The sequence below is a fragment of the Dinoponera quadriceps genome, unplaced genomic scaffold (genome assembly GCF_001313825.1).
Source record: "Dinoponera quadriceps isolate SergipeBrazil2010 unplaced genomic scaffold, ASM131382v1 scaffold4391, whole genome shotgun sequence".
NCBI classification, from domain to species: domain Eukaryota; kingdom Metazoa; phylum Arthropoda; class Insecta; order Hymenoptera; family Formicidae; genus Dinoponera; species Dinoponera quadriceps.
Genome location: NW_014558348.1, coordinates 707 through 2,059, shown reverse-complemented (window position 1 = coordinate 2,059; position 1,353 = coordinate 707). Strand labels below are relative to the sequence as shown.

Here is a 1,353-nt window from a genome sequence, read left to right as displayed (position 1 = left end):
CCGGTAAAACAGATCCAACTGCGCCAGAACCGGCCTCTCTTTCCTACTTGCGTGATCATAATTGTCTCCGCATTCTATGTGGTAAATTAGACTGTCGGTGTCGGTGTACATAATTTTACATTTTTCGCGACATGAAGGAGACATGTACTCGTGGTAAAATTCATACAAGCAAATCTTTGATATGTCGTAGATGCACATATCCACATAGATCGGCTTGTTGAATTTCACGTCGAGTTTCCGTAATTCGACGGCAATTAAGTTTCCGGTGAAAATGCTTCAGCTATGAAAATTTGGTTTCGCGATCATTGCCTCAGCACCGTGCCGTCCATCCCATTTTGTCAACAGTTTCACATCTACATGATTGCGTACATTTTCCAACGTTTTTCCAAATACAGCATTGTTTATAAATTTATACAAATTTTTCTCGAAATTATTCGTCGCTTGTGTTCTAAACTGTGTATTAAGTTCGATGTAATCGCGGAGCCACTGAGATTAAGCGAATTGGAGTATACGATGTATTTTTGTAATGCGAAGACCGTGACGCGTGCACTGCTGCAGGTTGCGATAATGAATAACATAACGCTGCTTATCGTATAATGTTAACAATAACTTATCCCGTTTTTTACCGGGTGGTTTGGCGCACGTTGGACAAAACGGTAGGTCAGCGTGAGCGTCGTGCAAATATTGCGGATATTTCAGACCGACCTCGAGAATATAACCTATGGGTGAATCGACAGCGATTGAAGATACATCATATGTTGAAACATCTGTAACCCATTGAAATTCGGCGTAAGGCAGCGGTTGACACATTGCCCAACCGTACAGATTGTTTACGTCAAAGTACATTAGGTACGACAATAATTTCGATGAATCGTAAGACTGCAGGTACTTGTTATTAGCCTGTGCGTATCTTCTGGAACATTGACTGAGACCGCGGCGTATACCACGTTCGATGAACATGACCATATCGATATCAGTGAACAATTCAAAATTTATGCCGGTATGTTTTAACGTATCATCCCAAGTGAAACCCGGTAAAGTATAATAATTTGCAGGATCTAATCCGTAACTTTTGATGCAACTATCCCGGAAATTTTCAATAATATTGGCTAATAATAAGACATTAGTCTTCAGATATAAATCGCCGTCTTCACCCAAGGTTTCAATAGAGAATCGTTGCCAGACGTTCGCAGCGTGCGCGTAATTGTTCTCGGATATCGTATCACCCGTCAACGAACTATAAAATGATTCTCGCGGTGGTAAACACAGGTCCTGCAACTTGTCCAAGCAATCAAGGTATTCATATGGAAAAACACCCTTTCACGTCAATAAATCGAAATCGGATATATTTGA

At 40.8% G+C, this 1,353-nt stretch overlaps 1 protein-coding gene across 1 annotated transcript; it reads right to left on the bottom strand.

The window, feature by feature from the left end:
* Window positions 1-492: 492 nt before the first annotated feature.
* On the bottom strand, window positions 493-966 carry LOC106749818. Its single transcript, XM_014629671.1, has one exon. The coding sequence runs from the start codon at window positions 964-966 to the stop codon at window positions 493-495; it is 474 nt and encodes a 157-aa protein (XP_014485157.1).
* Window positions 967-1,353: the final 387 nt, after the last annotated feature.